Source organism: Podarcis melisellensis, assembly GCF_964234715.1.
Source record: "Podarcis melisellensis genome assembly, chromosome: Z".
NCBI lineage: Eukaryota > Metazoa > Chordata > Lepidosauria > Squamata > Lacertidae > Podarcis > Podarcis melisellensis.
Window position 1 is genome coordinate 21,407,983 of NC_138547.1, and position 19,503 is coordinate 21,427,485.

The 19,503-nt window shown below is 38.7% G+C and overlaps 1 protein-coding gene across 4 annotated transcripts in view; it reads left to right on the plus strand.

The window, feature by feature from the left end:
* ATRX (ATRX chromatin remodeler) overlaps positions 1-19,122 on the plus strand; it is a 97,295-nt gene extending 78,173 nt beyond the window's left edge. For all 4 annotated transcript variants that reach the window (XM_081897745.1, XM_081897746.1, XM_081897747.1 and 1 more), the window contains 10 exons: positions 232-379; positions 573-673; positions 2,105-2,213; positions 4,329-4,506; positions 5,423-5,617; positions 10,059-10,208; positions 11,206-11,331; positions 11,766-11,861; positions 13,639-13,767; positions 16,098-19,122. In XM_081897745.1, the coding sequence (XP_081753871.1) occupies positions 232-379; positions 573-673; positions 2,105-2,213; positions 4,329-4,506; positions 5,423-5,617; positions 10,059-10,208; positions 11,206-11,331; positions 11,766-11,861; positions 13,639-13,767; positions 16,098-16,400 (1,535 nt within the window). In that variant the 3' untranslated portion in view covers positions 16,401-19,122. The remainder of the gene's footprint in view (positions 1-231; positions 380-572; positions 674-2,104; positions 2,214-4,328; positions 4,507-5,422; positions 5,618-10,058; positions 10,209-11,205; positions 11,332-11,765; positions 11,862-13,638; positions 13,768-16,097) is intronic.
* The last annotated feature ends 381 nt before the right edge of the window (positions 19,123-19,503 follow it).

The following is a 19,503-nucleotide window of genomic DNA, read 5'->3' on the forward strand; positions in this document are numbered from 1 at the left end:
TCTTGCAGTCAAGGCTGAAAAAGTATTGCTTACTGATTTATGCCTTATGGAGAATATGTCAATAAAGCAGACATAAATACATGATGCAAAACATACAGCATTACTGCTACAGGCGTTTAAAATAGGATAAAAGCAGCATAAAATTTACCACAGTAAAAAAACACAACCCCTGAAAAATGTCTTAAGATACATATATTAAGGTGTTTGTTTGATTTTTGTATTTTCCCGTAGGTAAAACTGCTTCCAACCCAGGCAGCCCAGCTCCAGATTGGTACAAGGATTTTGTCACTGATGCGGATGCTGAAGTGTTGGAGCATTCTGGAAAGATGATGCTTCTTTTTGAAATTCTTCGCATGGCTGAGGAGCTCGGGGATAAAGTGTAAGAGTCATTCTGGAAAGATTCCAAAGCATTTTTGCTTTAAGCAGACTTGGCTTTTTAGAATTGGCAGATTTAGATTAACATTCTGCTTTATATCCATAAAGTGTGTCAATGATACTGAGAGTGGTGAGGCAAATTGGTGTGCTAGTTAAATTGAAAACTAGTAACTATTCCTCTTTTTCTCAACTTTCAGCTTAGTGTTCAGCCAGTCTCTGATATCACTGGATTTGATAGAAGATTTTCTGGAGTTGGCAAACCGGGACAAAGAAGAAGACAAACCTATTATATATAAAGGCAAGTGTAGAAATGCAAGATTTGCAGAACTAGAAGAATTGTGAGACAAGTCATTTTTTAACTACAGTGGTACCTCAGTTTACAGTTGTACCTCTGTTTACGAACTTAATCCCTTCCGGAAGTCCATTCTTAAACCGAATCTATTCTTATACGGAGGCACGCTTTCCCTAATGAGGCCTCCCGCCACCGCCTTTCTACCATTCGGCTTCCATTTTTAGACCAAGGTAAACTTCACAAACTAGGACACTACTTCCGGTTTTGTGGAGTTTGTAAACAGAATAGTTCGAAAACAGGGCTGTTCTTAAACCGAGGTACCACTGTACTGTTTAATTTTTGGGTTTTAAACAAAAAACTCTGGTACTTGGAGACTTAAGGAAGTTCAACAGGAGAAAGGTTTTGATTTTACAGAACAAAATTGGTAAAACAAAAGATGTATTAGGAGATCGGATTCTTTCAAGAAACTGTGTGTTATAGGCTTCTAAACAAGGTGGTAAACACACAGCTTCTTTTGATTTCAGCTTATTAAGATAACTGTTTGAGTGTTATAGCTTAGGTCTTAATACTTGGGCTCCAAGATGGTACTTTCTGTCACTTTCCCAGTCTTCTATAAATCACAACCCAGAGGCTCCTCTAGCATTATAACAGATCAAGGGATCACCATACCTCTCCTAACTGGTTTGGGATTCTTCTCTTTCTCTAAACGTTCTCTTCCCTTCTTACTGCATTGAGATATAGAGTGTTCTGTAACAACTCTTCTTTTCCTGTCCCCAATTGAGTTTCCCAGTTATTCTTCTTTGGCTGCAGATATTTTCCTCAGAGTGGATGTTCAGGAGGTATACTCCTATCAAGCTGAATGCCAAGAACTGCAGCTCTCGCCTCGAACTGCTTTTCTTTCCCCAAAGTGCTAGCTCAACCCCTCTGTGGCTAGCTGTACCCACAGCCAATCAGAGAGAGGCTCCAGCTAAGCACCGTGGTGAAATTCTGCTGCACTGCACCACTAAACTCTGGTCTAGCTAAGCTTTCCATCACAACTTTGTTTGTTTGAAGCATGCATATCATGCAAGCAGCTCGCATTTGAATTTGTAAACCATATCATTATTTACTAAGTTCATTCATAATAAATGTTTTCCTAATCCTGCTTATCTTCCAGTAGGTTTCATCTGACTCCTATTCTCCAAAATAGGGTCAGTCAAATTTGAACAGTTTGCCTTTCTATCCCCTCCATAAATGTGAATTCCTTAGATTGTGAAAATATATCTTACTGGACTTTGTAAACACATCTTCCAGGGATACAGTGTGGGCAAAAGATTTGTATTATGCTGCTCAGCAGGGAAGCTAAAGAGGAAGAACTATGGGGGTCAGTAAGCATAAGACTTGCCCCTATGTCTTATTCAATTGATATATAATAATTTGTTTTTTTTAAATTCCTAGGTGAAGGGAAATGGTTCAGAAATATAGATTATTATCGTTTAGATGGCTCTACAACAGCACAATCAAGAAAGAAGTGGGCTGAAGAATTTAATGATGTAACAAATGTCAGGTAAAAGAAACCCACACCCTTTTCTGCTTGTAAATTTATATAAGTGATAAAAGTATATCTTTTTCAACCATTGTAATGCATCTAGGAAATGAGCCCTGTGAAGCAGTCATTAGTGCTGGGGCACTTTGTTCCCCCAAGCTAGTTGATAAATGCCACAGACTGCAGTCCTATGCTCACTTGCCCAGGAAAAAGCCTGTGTTGCATTGTCAGGAAATAAAAATAGTGGGAATTAACTTTTATGTAAGTAGGTTTAATATTGAATCTTTAACCGCAGCAAGTCATACTTGCTTTATTTATTTCATAAAATTTATATAGCGCTTGATTATTTTTTTTAAAAGCAACTCTCAAAGTGCTTTACAAAAAGAACAACTTACCTGTAAAAAAATTATAACCTTCAAACAATAATTAAAATCGACAATAAGCTAAAAACTAGATTAAAGCACATTTTAAAAACAGTTAATTTCAATGAAATATTTTGAAGAGTTAATACATATTCTGACTTTGGCAAGAATCTCCTTTGGGACCAGACCACGCAGAAGGCGGGAGAGCAGGAAGACCCAGTTGGGCTAGGCCATCCTACTACATCCAGAGTCCATGTGACTGTTCTGAGCCAGCCTGTCATTGGCTAGTGGTGCGCGGTTGGTTTGGAGTAGACCTAAGACATCATTCCCTGCCCATCCCTCTTATTAACTCCTGGGTCTTTTATTGGGGATCCATCCTAGGCATTGTTCAGTGCCTTTTGACTTCCTCGCCCTCCTTTGGGGGCCTTGGGGTAAGGGCCAGTTCAATTTGAGGGCTGATATTCCTGCCACACACTCTAGTTGACAACAGTGGGTGGAGCAGCGTACACTGTCTACTTTCTTAGTAACTGTCCTTCCCCAATAGCCATCTTAGCAACAGCAGCAGTCCAGCACTCTGAGACTTGGGGTTGCTGTTCCTGCTGTTCCATCTGCCATCAATAAAGTTGTGGCCTATTTTAACCCACTCAGCTCCTGTCCTTGTTTTTCTGGCCTTGCTTTGGTCCCTGCTGCTGGCATAATTAGTTACTTCCTCTCTTAATGAGAAGAAATGCATTTGATGTTTGGATTTCATTTAAGAAAGGGCTTCTGTCGCTACGTTAAAGGCTTCCTGTTGAGTTAGTTGATTATAGGTTTGTGCTGACACATGTCCCACCCTTTGATGTGACAAACTTGCTGTTCACAACACATGTGTGGATTTAGACAATTTTTGACCATAGTAAGGTAAATCTCTCTAGTATTCCTCTGCATGTGAGTGCTGAACTAAAAAATAAGTAAATCCTTATGTAATCCTTATTGTAACTTGCAGTTTCGCAGGGAGACGGGGAGCGTTCAACCCCCATGCTTTGTTCAGTTTTGATCAGGCTTACCTATGCGGCACTAACACCACCCTCAATGCTTGTTTCTTATTGCATTTCTTAGGTGTTTTATACAAAAAAGAATCGCCTTAAAGTGACATAACATCAAAATAAAATACAGATAAAAGAAAAGGAAAAAAACCCAGATAAATGAGTTTAGTATCGTGTGCGTATAGTCTGTTTCACTAAATATAGTTTTCCAAGATTTCAAGTGTTCCACTCAAACTTTTTGATGTACATTTATAACCGTCTTCCACAGAATGTAGATTGCTTCAGCAGTATAACCAACAATCACCCCAGCCTGTTAAAATTTTTTTTTGCTTTTTAGTTTGACAAACTGTTCAGATACCTTGGGACATGGCTTGGTGATTCGGAGCTCCTTATGGACACATCTGCTCCGTCCTGCTCTCATGGTTTACTATGACATCAAAGTGGCATTTACTACAGTAACTGCCAAGTGTTGTTTTCACTTAAGCAACAAATTTAAATTATGGGCCAATGTGAAATAAAGTACAGGGTTGTGTATGGGCATGAGAATTTCCCAGTAGATGAAAAATATTACACACTATAAATATTGCAAAAATAAAACACAATAATATCACATTTTTAAACAACCACCATCTTGTTTTGTCACTCAAACTAATGAATATTCCTTTGATTTGGGAAGGGGAGGGAAGTATCTGTTTAAATTAATTAGGAATGATTTTGAGAGGAATTAAAATTTACTTTCCTTTTTGCAGAGGCCGTTTGTTTATTATCTCTACTAAAGCAGGATCCCTTGGAATAAACCTGGTGGCTGCAAATAGAGTAATTATTTTTGATGCTTCTTGGAATCCATCATATGATATCCAGAGTATTTTCAGGGTTTATCGCTTTGGGCAAAATAAACCAGTGTTTGTGTACCGCTTCTTGGCTCAGGTAGGTTTGAATTAAATGCTTTCCATGTGATGTGTGTATGGTTCTAGATAAGTTCAACAATATCTTCTAGAAAATAGTGTGGTATGACTAGATTCACCCTTGTTTTTTGTCTTCTCATATTTGTTAGCTTCAGTGTAGTTTTAGACTTAAGAAATTGAAGCAAGTTTCCAGAAGAAAACATGAAGCTCTAAAAATCAGCCATACCCACCATGTACGGTGGTACCTCAGTTTAAGAATAGCCCTGTTTATGAACTATTCGGTTTACAAACTCCACAAAACCGGAAATAGTGTCTTGGTTTGAAAACTTTACCTCGGTCTAAGAACGGAATCCAAAAGGTGGAAGGGAACTGGCAGCGGGAGGCCTCATTAGGGAAAGCGCCCCTTGGTTTAAGAACGGACCTCCGGAACAGATTAAGTTCTTAAACCGAGGTACCACTGTATATTCTTTCAAACTGTGACTTGACATTCTTAGAAATTTTAGCAAACACACAAAAGTTGCCCTTCAGCAACTCAGTGGTGCAGTACCTCCAAAGACAGAGGTTCCATCCAGTTATCCATGCATTTGTCATATTTCCCCCTTTAAAGACATCTGAACCAGCAGCCACTACCACATGTTTCATTGCAATGAATTCTGAAAGGTTTTTAAATTTTTTTTGGTTTACTTACTTGCCACCTTGCATTCAATAAGGTTTGAAAGAGTGGCATATTTTTGCATCAGGTGAGTTAAAGTGTTTTCTTTCATCTTGAAACGACAGCCAACCAGCTTCATTGGGTATCTCGTTCGTCAGCAGTAGGGCGTGTGTGTGTGTGTGTGTGTTGCAAAACAGTAGCAGAGAGATTGAGAGAACTCTGGGTTGGTGGTTGGGGTCTCATATGTGCATGTGGACATAAATTGTAATGTATTTTTGTTTTGAAGGGAACAATGGAAGACAAGATCTACGATCGTCAAGTAACTAAACAGTCACTATCTTTCCGGGTGGTTGATCAGCAACAGGTTGAACGCCATTTTACAATGAATGAACTCACTGAGCTGTATACTTTCGAGCCAGACTTGTTGGATGATCCTAATTCAGAAAAGAAGAAAAAAAGGGATACACCTATGTTACCAAAAGTAAGTCAGTATGTACAGTTAGCACCTACAATACCAAAATATTTAGGTATGTGCAGAATGAAACCAAGGATCTTTTTAGCCCTTCTGTCTGTCTTGAGCAGTACATGCAGGTCCCGATCCACTTGCTCGCTATGTGAAAGGAATTATGCCTGATCCTCACTATAAACTCAGAACACTAGGAGTTTGCTCACTTAATTATTTTCTTGCTTGTTTGATAGTAGGCAGCAGCCATTTTCAGGCAGAAACCAGGCAGGGAGGGAGGGGGCAAGATTGGATGAACCAGAGAGTAGGAGAGATCGGACAAATCAGGTCTTCTTTCTACATTGCATTTCCTAAGTCCAGGCATTTCACTTGCAAATTTGGCACTGTGAAATTGAAGTAGGAAATGGGGGGTGGGTTAGCATTACAAAATCTCCACCAGAATAAAAGGCGTGACCTGCGAAAAATAATGAAATGGAGTCATCATTCTGCTGCTAATCCCTGGACTGCTTTCCACATAACAGTTTAATTCGCAGAGGTGGTTTTTGCAAGTCACTCCCATGACAAGTGCCTCAAAGTGTGAAGGGTTGCGCTCTTGCCTCATTCATGGGATTGCACAGCATCCCTCTTCTTAGTTTCATAATTGTTTAATAATGTTCTCAGATGTGTATGAGGATTCATTTCCTGGAGGATTTATTTAGCGGGCTTGGCTTTCTCTGCCAAGTTTCCTTTTTTAACACCTGAGTCCTCAGTTGTACATTAGGAACTCTTACATACTTCATTTCATTCATTTTGATTTATTGCTGCCTGACCAAGAGAGCTACCTAGCAATGTCTCAGTGCCAGTCCATACTGTACATTCCTTGTTGGCTTTTATTGCCTGCTAATTTTTGAGTCCTGGGAGATTGCTCCTTGAATAGGATGCCCTGACGAATTCTGACTCACCACTCCCATAATATCTAGTGATGGTTCACTTTGTTGCACTTAATACTACATTACCAAGCAGTCCTAATGATTAGAACATTGCAGCCGCACCTGAAGCTCTGCCAGCAGTTTGTTGCGTTTTTTACTTATTTTACAAATTTCCTATGCTGCTTAACTTCTGGTGAAGCTTCCAGAATTACAGGTTAGGGTTCCAATTTTTTTAAAAAAATTACTAATCAGTGTACACATTTTTTCTATCTATACAAGAACAAAAAGTTCAGCCTTTTAGATTCACTATTTTGGCCCTTAATTGGTCACTTTGGTAAAAGTAAATTGAATATAAAAGGTCACAACTCCTAGTCCCCACCCCCTTCAGCTCTCCTTAGTTTGTTTCCATGCTTAGTTCCCATAAGTACTGATGTTACACCACAGTGTGCGATAAAGAAACCAGATATTGCTGAATGTGGTATAGTACTGAACAGAATAGATGTTGATGAATTGCAAAAATTCCAAAAAGAGCGAAAATTGCCAAAGTTCATTTATTTGTACCATGTCTGGAATGGAAATCAGTCCAGCAAATGAGGGGGTATTTGCGGTTGATGCTTTCACTCTGCAGATGATATGTAAGGTTGTGGGAATTTTTTTAACAAAACAATTTGCATTGTGTTTTCTTTGCTTTGAAAAGAAGGGAGACTTGTTGAGTGCAATTCACATCAGAAAACAATATTCCTATCAATATTGAAGTGTTTATTGATGAGTTCATTGAAACAATGTTTCAAGAATCATGCAAACGTTAAGAAATGTTTTACTGGGGCATGTTGGTGGGTGGTTGTTGAGGGTTTTTTTACTGTTGAGTAGAGATGTTGAGAAGGCATAACTTTCCATTCTAAACGGTATTTGTTGCCAAAATGCACTATTCATCTTGTTATCTGCTGTGGTGAAATTATATAACTTACATAATTAACGTTGCATTCTTTGATAGTATTGCACCCAACAAGTTTCTCTCACTCATCAATTTGAAGATTGAATATTTGGCAGGTTGGTTTCATTGCCTAACCCTGTGTTAAATAGAGAGAGATGTTGCAGTGTGCTTCTTAAGATTATGAGCTTGAAATTATTGGACAACTTTCAGATTGGTTCATGAACTCACTAGTTGAGAAGTATCTAAAATGATATCTCAACTGAAAAAAATTACTGAAAAAGTAAACATTTTTATCCTGTGCTTAAAGGAAAATTGAAAGAACACAACTTGAAAACTTTCTTGGGATATCATCTTTATGAAAAAATTCAAAGTTTTATTTTGGGAGAAAATAAGTTGGCAAATAGAGATGATTTTGGGGGGCAACTTTTTAGAAATTGGCTTTAAAAGATGGACATACGTTGTGTCCCAAAGCTGAACTTGTTAGTGAGATACTTTCGTGGTTCTTACTTTTCTACACATGTTGTTGCTTTTGCTCAAGCTGTCTTTATACTGAAACTTGGAATTTTTTAATGTACAGATTTGAAAAGCAGCTGGGGAGATTTTGTATGATACTGTATAAAAGCCATTTGTAACATCAATATTCTAGCAAAGATATTTTACATTTTTTTACACAAATTCCTTCATTAAACATGCACTTTGAATTGTGGGAGACGATCAATTAATAGTTTAATCTTATTCCAGAGCAATTTAGGGTGGGCAACCCATCGCACAAATGCCATAAAACAGGCAAAGTGCATCTCATCAGCAGTTGCCCGTTTTCATTATCAGAAAGGTAATCAATTTATTCCTGCGGCAAATCAGATATTTCAAACAAAAGTGCAATCCCAGATATTCTATGGAATCCCGCTATGGGTCCAAGCATATAACAATGATTTAAAAAAGATTCACTCTAGCTTTCTGAGATGTATTCTTGGACTCCCAGCTATGATCAAATATGAAACAATGTGTGCAGAAATAGGCATACACACAATGGAATATTGGGCATGGTCCACCTCAATAAAGTATTGGTTACGCTGCCACTTCCGCTGCCCTCCATCAAGTCTGCTCGCTGATTTGCTCAAAGACTCCTATAAATCAAGATGGTATCAGCACCTCGAAAAAAAGATTGAATCTTTAGGCGTCGAGCTGGAGTCCCTGTACAATTCTAATGAGCAATATATTTCCCATAATATCCTAACTAGACTAAAGGATGTCGAGAGACAAAATATTACGGCAGCTGTAAACAAAATTTGCTCCCCCATATTCTATGAATTAAATATCTTAGATAGCAGAGCCAATTACGTCACTAAACTAATAATCCCAGCCCAACGTAGGGCTTTTATGCTGGCCCGCTTGAATGTTTTTCCCTCAGCATTTGTCAGGGGAAGATATCAAAACATTCCTAGAAACAAGAGACTCTGCAGATGCTCTATGAATGTCCCGGACACTGTAGAGCATATTCTCCTTCATTGCCCACTGTACAGTACGCTCCGTCAACGCGTGCTGTCCCCTCTTTTGGGTGGTCTGGAACCGCAGCAAGGTGAATGTGTGGGATTCTACCTATCCGACGTTGACCAAAGGGTAACGGCGGGGGTAGCCGAGTTTTTGGCAGCAGTCCTCCAAGGAGCAGGTTAACAAGGAATACCACTGACTCTATATGTATATATATATATGTACTTAGCAAACTGCTGCCTTTTTAATATATATTTCAAGGCTTTTATATGTTATTTTCTCTTTTAAGGTTTTATTTCCATAATGCCTAATAAAGGTTTGATAAAGTAAAGTAAGTAATAAATAGTTTATAAAGTTTTTACCTTTCAAGCCTTGACCTTTATTGAATACAAGTTGCTTTTCAGACAAAGAAATGCAGATCTACCCAGTTGCGTATAATTTAAACCACATTTTGATGACTCTGTTGGCATGGTATATATGGATTAAATTGCACTGTATTCAACAGTATTGTTACCATAGGAACGAAGGCAAATGCATGTCTGAGAACTCTCCAGCCATTTTAAGTCCTCTTACGTAGCATGGAAGAGAGCTCCTTTGTGCTAATTTAATTTTTGAATCTGGCCTTTTTTCAACTTCCATCTACATAGTTTTACTACTCTACTTTTTTGTTCTTCCCAGTTACTGATATGCTTTGTGATCAGTTTTATTCTATGGATGTGTTTGGGGCTTTGTGACTTAAAAGTGGAGGTTATATCTCACCTGAAGACGAGGTGCCTATCTGTCCTGTTAGCCCTGTAACACCTCCCCCCTGAAACAGGTTCACAGTTCGGGTGTGCTCCTGGAATCAGTTTTGCGGCTGGATGCCCAGGTCTCTGCGGTGGGCAGGAGTGCATTTGCACAGTTAAAAACTGAATTCCCCGCCCGGGGGGAACCAAATTGGACTTCAAAAGCTAAATTTCACCAAAAGCTTGATTAGGCCATAGAAATGAGACTGCTGAGGAAACAAATTTTCCTCCTTCCACTGCTTTAATATCCCCTGATGAGAAGCATGCATCAGGACCCGCCACTTGCCATTAAAGAATTTTTATATGTGCTTACTGAATGTTCTGGCATTTTTATTTACCAGGATACAATTCTAGCTGAACTCCTCCAGATCTGCAAAGAACATATAGTGGGCTATCATGAACATGATTCCCTCCTGGACCACAAAGAGGAAGAAGAATTGACTGAAGAGGAGAGGAAGGCGGCTTGGGATGAATATGAAGCTGAAAAGAAGGTAGGATGCCTTAAGCCATTTAGATCAATTTCGTTCAGTGACTCAGACAATTGTTCTGTATCTTCAGTATGTTTGGGCAAGGTATACCTCAGAAAACAGGAGCCTTGAGTTTCCAGTATAGACAGACTTTAGTAGATGGATTTGGCCTGTGATCAAAAAATGCATTTGCTAGAGGAATCCTTGTAGAGTTTGGCTGTTAAATGTGAAGAGCTCTTATTGTTTTCACTGCCCTACCCCAGTACTACTAATTTGTTATTGACTGGATTGGCAGTGAAGCACTGCTTCATATAAACCACACAAGAAGGAAGACACAGTTAAAATAAAGATAAGCAAAAATCAGGAATTCTTCATGCCCCAGTTCTGAATATATCATTTCAGTGCCTTGTTAAGGCATTTACTATGATTTCACACATTTGGTTTGGGGCTTAAACAAAACTGTACACTGTATTTCCAGAAAAATAAGTGTTATCCATTGCTATCTGTAAAAGACCAAACATCTCCTTGCCCCTCCAATTACTAGAAAGCCCTCCCAAAATTTTTGTTTGGTTTATTGAAATAAGCATATTGTGATGACTGATGTCTACTTGTGCTTGGTGACTCTGCAGAACTGAGGAAGGTAGCAGCCTATTTCCTAAACTACACTCCTACATTCTTCAAGGGGATGGCGCCAGAGCCTAGTAGTAATCTTATAATTCAAAAGCATCAATTCTTCGGCAATCGGCCTTCTTTATGGTCCAGCTCTCACTTCCATACATCACTACTGGGAAAACCATAGCTTTAACTATACGAACCTTTGTTGGCAAGGTGATGTCTCTGCTTTTTAAGATGCTGTCTAGGTTTGTCATTGCTTTTCTCCCAAGAAGCAGGCGTCTTTTAATTTATATGACTGGTACTCACCTGAATGTCACCATCTGCAGTGATCATTCAGGTGAGTACCAGTCATATATTCTCAAACCTTCAGCTTTGAATACTCAGAAGAGCTACCTCTGTTTTTCAGGGCCTGACGATGCGTTTCAACATGCCAATGGGGGCAAACATGTTCCCCACCAACTTTAATGCTCAGGCTCCATATATTCCTTTCAATTTGGCAGCATTGTCTGCTATGAGCAACCAGCAGCTTGAGGTAGGTGGGAAAGTTTCAAATACCATTAACATGATAGTTGCTTCATGCTGAGGATGCCTTACATAGTCATATTATTGCGCCCGACAATGAACCTAGTTCTTTTGCTTCACAATGAAAGTGCTGTGTGCATTGACTTGTAGGATGCTCGTTTCTAGGCTGTTTTGTGAAAGTTACTCCTTAACGTAGTTAAATAAAAACCAGAGGAGCAGAGTTGCCTCTCACAATTAAATTGTTTACGTGAGAAACACTGTAGTGTTTGAAATTATTTTCCATTCAGTAGCCCAACATGTGATTGCACATATATGTGATTGGACATGGTAGTTGTATCATATGGAAGCATTATAAAGAAGCTAGGTAGGAATGGAATTTCACTATATTTGTAGATATCTTAATCTATAGTTATTCAGCAACTCTTAATCATACTTTTCTTTCAGGACCTCATTAATCAAGGCAGAGAAAAAGTTTTGGAAGCTACCAACAATGTTACTGGAGCAAGAATTCAACCCCTTGAAGATATCATTTCCAGTATAGTAAGTAAACTCACTGCTGATAAGAGCTATTTTTGCTCTGAGGTTGCATACATTTCAGAGAACTGCATTAAATGCTGATTATAGCTTGCAATATGTTTCACCCCCTTCCTTCAGTAATACTGAGATTGCAGATTAATCAATTGGCTGCAGTGCTGTGAGGAAGAAATCTGTTTCAGGCATTTAAAAAGCCCAGTCCTATGGTAATTTACTTATAAACCATACTGTATCTCGGGTCAGGAACCTTTTTCAGCCATGGGCCGGTCCACCGTCCCTCAGACCTTGTGGTTGGCCGGACTATATTTTTTGGGGGAAATGAATGGATTCTTATGCCCCACAAATAACCCAGAGATGCGTTTTAAATAAAAGTACACATTCTACTCATATAAAAACATGCTGATTCCCGGACCATCTGTGGGCTGGATTTAGAAGGCATTTGGTCCGCATCCGGTCCACAGGCCTTAGGTTGCCTAACCCTTCTGTATCTGGGGGAGCTTTCTTTCAGGGAGGCCTATGTAGGATGACTCCATTAATTTGTTTCTTTATTGTCTTGGCCAAATAAACTCTTCTAAACTGATTTCTGTTATATTATCGCATAGTATTCAGTTAAGAGTTAAATGGGATGAATGACATCTGAACACAATACAGCCATAGTTAAGTTCTATTTTTTTTCTTTGGAGATGTAAGCACATACTTCTAATCCATCAGTCAAAATCAGTGGAGCTTTTAAGTGTTTTGGAGTTGCAGGTTGTGGGTTGTACATGAGGTTATGTTAAGATTGTTGCAGACAATGATTGTCAACTCTGGCACTTATTTTAATGGATGACATCTATATATTTTTTGGGGGGGAGGACTTCATAAATAAGGTTTGTGCTAAAATGTTACTAAATCAGCATCCTGTCAGCAGCCAAGCAAAATATGCCATTTTCAATTTGTAAAAGATTTAGGATTTATATTATATTATGAACTGAAACTGTATTTGCATAATTTTGTATCAGCATGATCTACTTTAATTTTTATGAATGCTTCTTTTTATGAGCAGCTTAATAAAATAACTGTCTGTTTACATTTCTGCAGAATACCAGATACTTCTCTATCTGCATTTCCAAATAGTCCTTATCCTTTTGCAATTTGTACTCTCTCCCTTCTTCCCTTCCCTCTCCCCAGTCTACCAGTTGTCATTTAAAGAGGAAAATTCCACATATCTGTTGGGCATGCTAAGGTCAGAGAGGTACCTAACAGAGCGCTTTAGAACCCTAGATGCTCTTTAGAATCGTAGCCCTGGTACATTCAGCAGGCATAATCCTTGAGGAAATGGTAGATTACCCAGAGAACCATTACTTCTCCCGTCTTTCAGTTTGCCTTCTCCACCTGATATCCAAGACCTTTGGGACACCTTGCTCTCACCTGGTCTCACATGTCTTGTCCAAGGTGGGTGCCCCTGACCTCTAAGCAGCCCTTCTGCAGCTGTTGAACTGGAACAAGCACCACCCCTTCCCTCTCTACAGCATTACTACCAAACAAAACACTCAGGTAGAGAGGAAGAATATGTGGATAGACAAAACCTGCACATGAAGGAAAAATCCCAGTGACCCATATCATGCCTGTCTTCAGCCAGAGCAGTCTGTTGCAGTGTCTCAGCAGATTTATTTTAGACCATTTTTTTGAAAACCGAGTTGCTGTATTCTCAAGGCAAAAACTCTCCGTTGACACATTTCAGGACAAATTGAGGCTCTATAAGAACTACTGCTAAAACCCTCTGTTGTGTTTTCATTTGCAGTGGAAGGAGAATCTGACGCTCACAGAGTCCCAGGTCCAGTCTTTAGCTCTAAGCCGACAAGCAACCCAGGAGTTGGATGTTAAGCGCCGGGAGGCCATCTATAATGATGTCCTGACAAAGCAGCAGATGGTAAGACTCACACACACTTCTTGATTCAGGTAGACTTCATGGAAAAAACAAACAGGGCAGCAATGTAGAAGCACATTTGAAAAGGGGAGCTATTAACTGATTTATCCCACCCCAAGTGCTTACAAGACCTTTATTAGCATTGTGGATATCAATCTTACACCTCCCTAGATCTCATTTGTAGGTTAGAGGCATCCCTGCAGTTGCTTGATCTGTAATTTACATAGTGTGATGCAGCTTGCCTTTCTTGCTCCTAATCTGCACCAGCTCTTTTTTAGCAGCTTGGATTTAGCTTGGTGAGAGCTGGGTGTTTATCACCTTGCCAAGAAATCCTGCTGCAGAAAAAAAGGTGTCATGCACAGGTACTGTTCAAGTGAGTTTTAACCATATGTTGTACTGAAAAGTTTTTTTTTTTTTTTAAGTTTTAAAAGAGGAACTGTATATGGCTCAAGAATGAGAGCTAGTTATAACAACAGAATTGAAAAATCTAATGATACTGGGTCTTCAAATTAGCCCCACTTGTATCACCGCTAATCCCAATTGCATTGCATCCTTCCATGTACTCACCTACAAAAACAAACCCTAGTTGATGTGAAAAAAAGAAAAAGGCCTATATACTTTGGCTAATCTCTATAAAAAGGATAACTCTATTACAGCAGACCAAATTATGGAAAAAATGAGAGGGTACAATGTGAATTAGCTATTCATACATCAGGTTATATACATTTTATTTCAAACCAAGCAATTAAATTCCAAGCACTCACATCATGGCATCTTCTGAAAAAATATTTCTAAATACAACTCAGCATTCCCAAAAAAATTCTGCTGACACTACATAAAATACTCAGTGTTCTGGCCACTGTGTGATGCTCAGCTACTAAACAACCTTGGGAAACTGACCTAGACGCTAAAATTGAAGAAGCTGACTGGAACAATCTGCGGGCAAAAAAACCTTTTTAAATCAGTATCAACCCACATAAGCTAATTTATAGATGGCATGTACCACTGCTTAGTGTTGTGGGGGGGAACTTGCTTTCATCCTCCATCCACCCTCACACCTGTAATACGAAGATAGTTTTGCTGCCCTACCTTAACAAGGCTGTTGTAAGAATTTCAGAGATAGTCATACCTCATGTTACGTTTGCTTCAGGTTGCGTGTTTTCAGGTTTTGTCCCGCAGCGACCCGGAAATAACGGAACAGGTTACTTCCGGGTTTTGCCACATGCGCAAAATGACATCACACGCATGTGCAGAAGCGGTGAATCGTGACTCGCCGATGCACAGACACGGGTTGCATTCTTTTCAGGTTGTGAACAGACCTCCGGAATGGATCCCGTTCACAACCAGAGATACCACTGTAATCTGTTTGTTAAGCCCTTGGGGTAGGGGGTGGAGGATATTGTGTTTTCTCTTCTTTTTTATGTATTTTGTGTTTTTTCTTGTATTTTTATGCTTTGAACCAGGCTGAGATCTAGTGATGAAGGGTGGAATAATAATAATAATAATAATAATAATAATAATAATAATAATAATAATAATAATAATAATAATAATAATTCTATGTAAATACTACTGCAACAAGGAAATTTGTTTCATTCTCTATTTTATTTTAAAAGCACTATGCAGACCTTGATGATCAGTATAAAGTCAATATAATTCATAGCACTTCTGAAAGAAAAATCAATTTCTTTAGAAATAGATATAAACAATCTTGAATGAGCAGAACTGAAGTAGTCCTTCACCAGACATTATTGATATTCTTTTCAAGTTCACCTCCTTGCTAACCAAATACTTTTGGCTGGAAATCAGTGCTTCTTAACACTAAGGAATTAACATGCGTGTTATGTAAAGTCTTGCAGGGTTTTTCATGTTATATTATGAAACCTGAAACTTTTTCCGAGGCATTCTGTCAGACTGGAAGTATTTTCTCGTGTGGTGTTTGCTACAAAATACTTGCTTGGTCATTCACATAAGAATTTTCAGGTTGCTGGACGGGGGGTGGGGTAGAGAGATGGAAAATGGTACTAGAGGAATGTTGTAACTGATATATGGGAGCAATTTCACAGAGAGTGCTTGCCCCGATGGCAACCAAGATAAAGGTTGCTTGCAACACAATGGGTGAGTCATTAGGGGACTGTGGTCCGAAATGGTATTGCTAACTGGTGCCTCCAGTCACTAGCTTGAAAATGCCGCCACATTAGTGATGGTGGTAGCGGTGCAACAAGTATCAAGTTTCAGGTTAAAATCAATTTGTCAGGGATACTGTGGCTGAAGGGAAAGGCATTATTGAGACAGGTCATGCCCTTATAACAGCTCCACTTTTCCCTCCACAGCTAATCGGTTGTGTTCAGAGGATTCTGATGAGCAGAAGACTCCATCAGCAGTACAGCCAGCAGCAGCCACAGCAGCTGACCTACCAGCAAGCAGCGCAGCACGTGGCTCAGCAAGCAGCCATGAGTCATGCAATGATGCCAAAGCCGGGTTTGATTATGAATCCTTCCAACTTCCAACAGATAGATATGAGAGGGATGTATCAATCTGTTGCTGGTGCAATGCAGCACCCACCCCCCTTGCAGCGGGCTCCTCTTCCAATGAGCGGCAAAGGCCCAGGACCATCCCAAGGGAAACCAATGTGATTATTTTGCACTAAAAGTTTTTAAGGATTGCTAAAATCACAGAGTGAGAGAGAACTTTTTTATTTTTTTAGGAATCAATGGCTTAACAGAACTCAACTGTTTAAATAGTTTGAATGATTTCCGCCCCCCCCCCAGCTTAATCGGCACGTTCCATTGTAATTATTCACTTTGTTTTAATAAGACATAACGCCCCCTCCCCGATATTTAGTGGTGTTGCCTAGAATCTTCTTACATGTGTTGAGTACAGGAGATATCCAGTTGTTTTCAGTGAAAACAGGTCCTTTCCATAACATTAGGGGCTGTACAGGTTTCCTGTTTAAACTCCTATGCTTGCTGTTAATAGCCATAAAAACAGCCATTAAATGGGAGAAACTTAGTGAAGAAACACAGATCTGTATATTTTGGTTGTCTCACACACAAATGTGCACAGCTGAGTTCTTGGTTAAAGTTGATTCCTCAAATTATGGAACTTTTTATAATCTTTCACAAAATAGAAAGTGTAAAGACAGAACTGACACGGAAATTTATTCTAATCTTAGAATTTGTGATGGGGAAAAAACCATAAGATTTTAAAATGATCTTAAAACAGAACTGAGTGCAATATTTTTAAATACTACTGCTTTTAAACTTCCAAGTCATGCAGGTTTTTTTAGAAACTCTCTGCAGCCTTAAGTTAAAGCCTGAGAAGTTGCTGTTTCCTCTGGCCTTCTGCCACTTTTATTTCATGTATGCGATGGAATAATATCAATAATTTTTTATCCTTCACCAGTATACTTCCACCATGTGCTCGTTCCGATACAAAGCACATTTTTTTGACTTCTTTATACTGGTGCTAGGGTCTCATCCTGTTGCCGGCAGTAGGATGGTTGTGGACGGGCTAAGAGAAATATATTCCTGGTACTTTGGCGCTCAAATATGGTGGCAGTGGTTGGGATTGAGCCTGTCTTCAGTAAGCAGTTTTGAAATGGCTAGAACCATTTGCTCTTTAACCACATGAAGGAATGTGCTTTCACAGTTTGCAGTACTGTCAAGAGTTGTGAAATAATTCCTTGTTTTATAGATAAGAATCTCATTTTACCCTGTATTTCTTTCCCACCCTATTTCCCCCTTTTTAAAAATATAAATATGAAAGTGGAAGAAACAGCTTGGTTTTTTTTGTTTTTGTTTGTTTGTTTCTGTGCTGGAGGGAGAGGTAAATTTCCAAATAATTATGCTTCATTAACAGCTACTTTTACAACATGAAAGTGGAATAGTTGTCTGTTTTCTGGGCTTATGAAGACCCACTAAATCTTTTTCTCGCATTAATCTAGCTGATGTCTCCAGAAGAAAATACAGCTATTGGAACGCAGGCATAAAATTAAATGACAGGTGCATATGAGGCATTGGAGAAGGAGCAAGTAAAGAGTAGGGTTATTTTGGAGATTTATGAATGCTAGTTAGGATTCACACCACTGAAAAAGCAAGAGTTGCTAATTTGTAGTCTAAAATTTCTTATTTTTTATCTATAATGCGCTTTGAGTCCCTGTCAGAGAAAAAGGCAGGGTATAAATAAATATATAATAATAATAAAAGTTTGGTTTTATGAATCATTCTAGAAGAATGGTTGCGTTTTAATTCTCCTATCTGAGTGAATCAGTCAGCACCCAAGCAATGTTAATTTTGGGAAAGATTCAATTTTGCAGTGAAAACGCTTTGGTTGGTAATAGGAACACAGCTTGATCATTGCAGCAGATTTAACCATAAGTTGCTGTTTTCAGCTCTTTTAACAATGGGAAGACATCCTGAGCCCTTGTTCAGCTAGTGGTGTGATTCGTTTCTTTAATTTGGTGAGAAGGGAATTGCTCAAAGATTGCTATATTTGCTTCAGAGGAAGTGAAAATAGAGATTCCTTGACAAATGCTTGAAGGCAAAATGGTAGCTGCCCAGGATATTCCTACATTTTGTAAAATAGAGCTGGGAATCTGAGTGGCATTTTTACATCAACTCAGGAGACTAAAGTTTTCACCAACTTTTTAAAGACAACACTTTTTCTCAACCTCAATAACAACAGAAAATAGGCAACTGGTGTGGATGAGGATGTCTTGGAGACAAGAAGCATTGAACTAAAACTTGGACCACTTTTCATACATATTTCTCACTTGGCATATAGCTGCATAATAACGTGCTTTTTAGTATAGCGTCAAGTTTTAACCAACATTTAATGACAGAAATGTCATCAGTTATTAAAAAAACTCATTTTTATATTTGTTTTAAATGTTTACCTAGTTGAAATAGCTTATATAAGATGATAAATTGTTGCTCGTAATACAGTTTTGCCTGCTAAATTCTCCACTTTTTGTAACCTGTTTATTCCTTTGGATGTAAAGCGTTTTTGCTTAGTATTGTGATATTGTACATGTTTTTGTCCCAGTTGCATAGTAATGTTTCAGTCCCTTGACCAGCTTTGGCTGCTGAAATCATACAGCTGTTAAGACTTGGCCTATGTTTTTATTTTGTTTTTAAGACAGTTTTTCAGTTGTGTATTAAATATCATAAGAGTACTGTAGAAAATATGTCACTTCTTATAAGGCTGTTTTGTAAAATATATATTAAGGACTGGAAACGTGTTTCTAAGGAGAAGCATTCAAGTATGGCAATACGCTATCTGTGTTTTCACCATTCGAAGTGCTGTTTGGTAGTTAAAGCTATTTAATATCTGATTTAATAAAGTGACCAAAATGGATTAATTTCTGTTGTGCTGCTTTGCTAACACGACAAATGGAGCTCTTGACATAGCTAACCAGTGCCAAATTGGGAGATTTGAGAGACCCCTAGATTTTGATAAACCATAAACATGTCTGAATGGTAATGTTCCTGAAACACTAATATTTATGACCTATATACATCATGGCCAAACGTACTTCCCAAAAGCTGCATTTTCTATACAGTAGTATCTCAGGTTACAAATGCTTCAGGTTACAAACTCTGCTAACCTAGGAGAGTTACCTTGAGTTGAGAACTTTGCCCAAGGATGAGAACAGAAATTGTATGCCGGCGGCACAGCAGCAGCAAGAGGCCCCATTAGCGAAAGCACACCTCTGGTTAAAAACAGTTTCAGTTTAAG